This window comes from Egretta garzetta, unplaced genomic scaffold (assembly GCF_000687185.1).
Source record: "Egretta garzetta isolate BGI_Z169 unplaced genomic scaffold, ASM68718v1 scaffold689, whole genome shotgun sequence".
Taxonomy (NCBI): domain Eukaryota; kingdom Metazoa; phylum Chordata; class Aves; order Pelecaniformes; family Ardeidae; genus Egretta; species Egretta garzetta.
In genome coordinates, this window is record NW_009260804.1 from 33,647 (window position 1) to 35,169 (window position 1,523).

The 1,523-nt window shown below is 68.9% G+C and overlaps 1 protein-coding gene across 1 annotated transcript in view; it reads left to right on the plus strand.

Annotated features, from left to right (window-relative positions):
- Positions 1-1,523, plus strand: part of UNC45A (unc-45 myosin chaperone A) — a 9,540-nt gene that overhangs the window by 4,509 nt on the left and 3,508 nt on the right. Inside the window, exons 12-16 of the mRNA XM_035902280.1 lie at positions 84-197; positions 703-818; positions 938-1,055; positions 1,144-1,299; positions 1,510-1,520. Of these exons, the coding sequence (XP_035758173.1) occupies positions 84-197; positions 703-818; positions 938-1,055; positions 1,144-1,299; positions 1,510-1,520 (515 nt within the window). The remainder of the gene's footprint in view (positions 1-83; positions 198-702; positions 819-937; positions 1,056-1,143; positions 1,300-1,509; positions 1,521-1,523) is intronic.

The window sequence follows — 1,523 nt, forward strand, 5'->3', positions numbered from 1 at the left end:
AGGAGGGCACACTGGCGCCCTCGTACAGGAGACGTGGGGAAGCTGGGGCTGCCGTCACCTGGCTGCTACGTCTCTGCCTGCAGGCTCTCATCCCACTGTCCCTGGAGGGCACTGAGGTGGGGCAGACCAAGGCAGCTCAGGCCCTGGCAAAGATCACCATCACCTCCAACCCGGAGATGGCCTTCCCCGGAGAGCGGGTGAGTGTCGCCGCTGTGGGGACGGGTCTGCCAAGCAGGGGCCCTGTGCGGGCAGTTGGGGCTGTGCAGGGGCTTGCGTGGGAGCAGCAGTGGGGACGGGGCTGCAGCAGGGGCTCCCCCCACTGTGTGCTCCCGGGCTGCTGCAGCCAGGCGTGCGTCTGCTCTGGGGAGGCAGCGGGCTGAGCAGCACGAGGAGGGGCTGCCCCGGCTGGAGCTGCCCCGGTCCCTGTGTGCAGCATCTGGGATAGGGTGGGCTCCACACCGCCCACTGGGAAAGGGCTTGGCAGTCCTGGAACTAAAGGCCACAGGACTGGTGATCCTCAGATCTGTGCTGCTGGAACTGCCAGCACGGGCTTGCCCTTCCCGGAGGAGGGGGAGGTGGCAGGACCCTTGGTGTTCCCCACAAAGGCCTGATGGGAGCAGCTTCGCCTTTGGGCTGGGCTCAGAGGGTGCAGAGCCCCTGCCCCTCGCTCAGGGTTCAAGCCCTGCGCTGCTGCCTCCACAGATCTACGAGGTGGTCCGGCCCTTGGTAAGCCTTCTGCACCTTCAGCGCACGGGCCTGGAGAACTTCGAGGGGCTGATGGCATTAACCAACCTGGCCGGCATCAGCGAGAGGCTGCGGTAGGGGCGGTGGGGCCAGCGCGGAGCTGGACCGGGTACGGGGGAGAGAGGGCCTGTCCCTGTCTGGCCCGGAGGTGTGCTGCCCCGGGTGGGGAGCGCTCACGGGCGCCTCCCCGCAGGCAGAAGATCCTGAAGGAGAAGGCTGTGCCCATGATCGAGGGGTACATGTTTGAGGAGCACGAGCTGATCCGGCTGGCTGCAACGGAGTGCATGTGCAACATGGCCATGAGCAAGGAGGTGAGGGCTGGGCCGCGGCGGGCTGGGCGGCTGCGCTGGGCTCCCAGCCCCTGAACCCCCCCCCTGCCCCCCTCCACCTCCTCTGCAGGTGCAGGAGCTGTTCCTGGCCGAGGGCAGCGACCGGCTGAAGCTGATGGTCCTGTACAGCGGGGAGGAGGATGAGAAGCTGCGGCGGGCCGCCTCGGGGACCCTGGCCATGCTGACCGCCCTGCACCCCCCCATCTGCAAGCGGATCCCCCAGGTGGTGAGTGCCCAGCAGTGGGGTGGGGGCACCCGGGACCCCCTGCGCCAGCACCCAGAGTCTCACCTTCCCTCCCCTGGTGTCCTGGAGCTGTGTCCCCGCGCTGGCCCCAGGAGACCGAGCACCCTCTCCTGCCCTGGGCCAGGGCTGGGGGTGTCATCAGGGCTGCGGGGAGCTGGCCCCCCGTCACGGTGTGTGTCCCCCCCCCCGCAGACGGTGCACTGGCT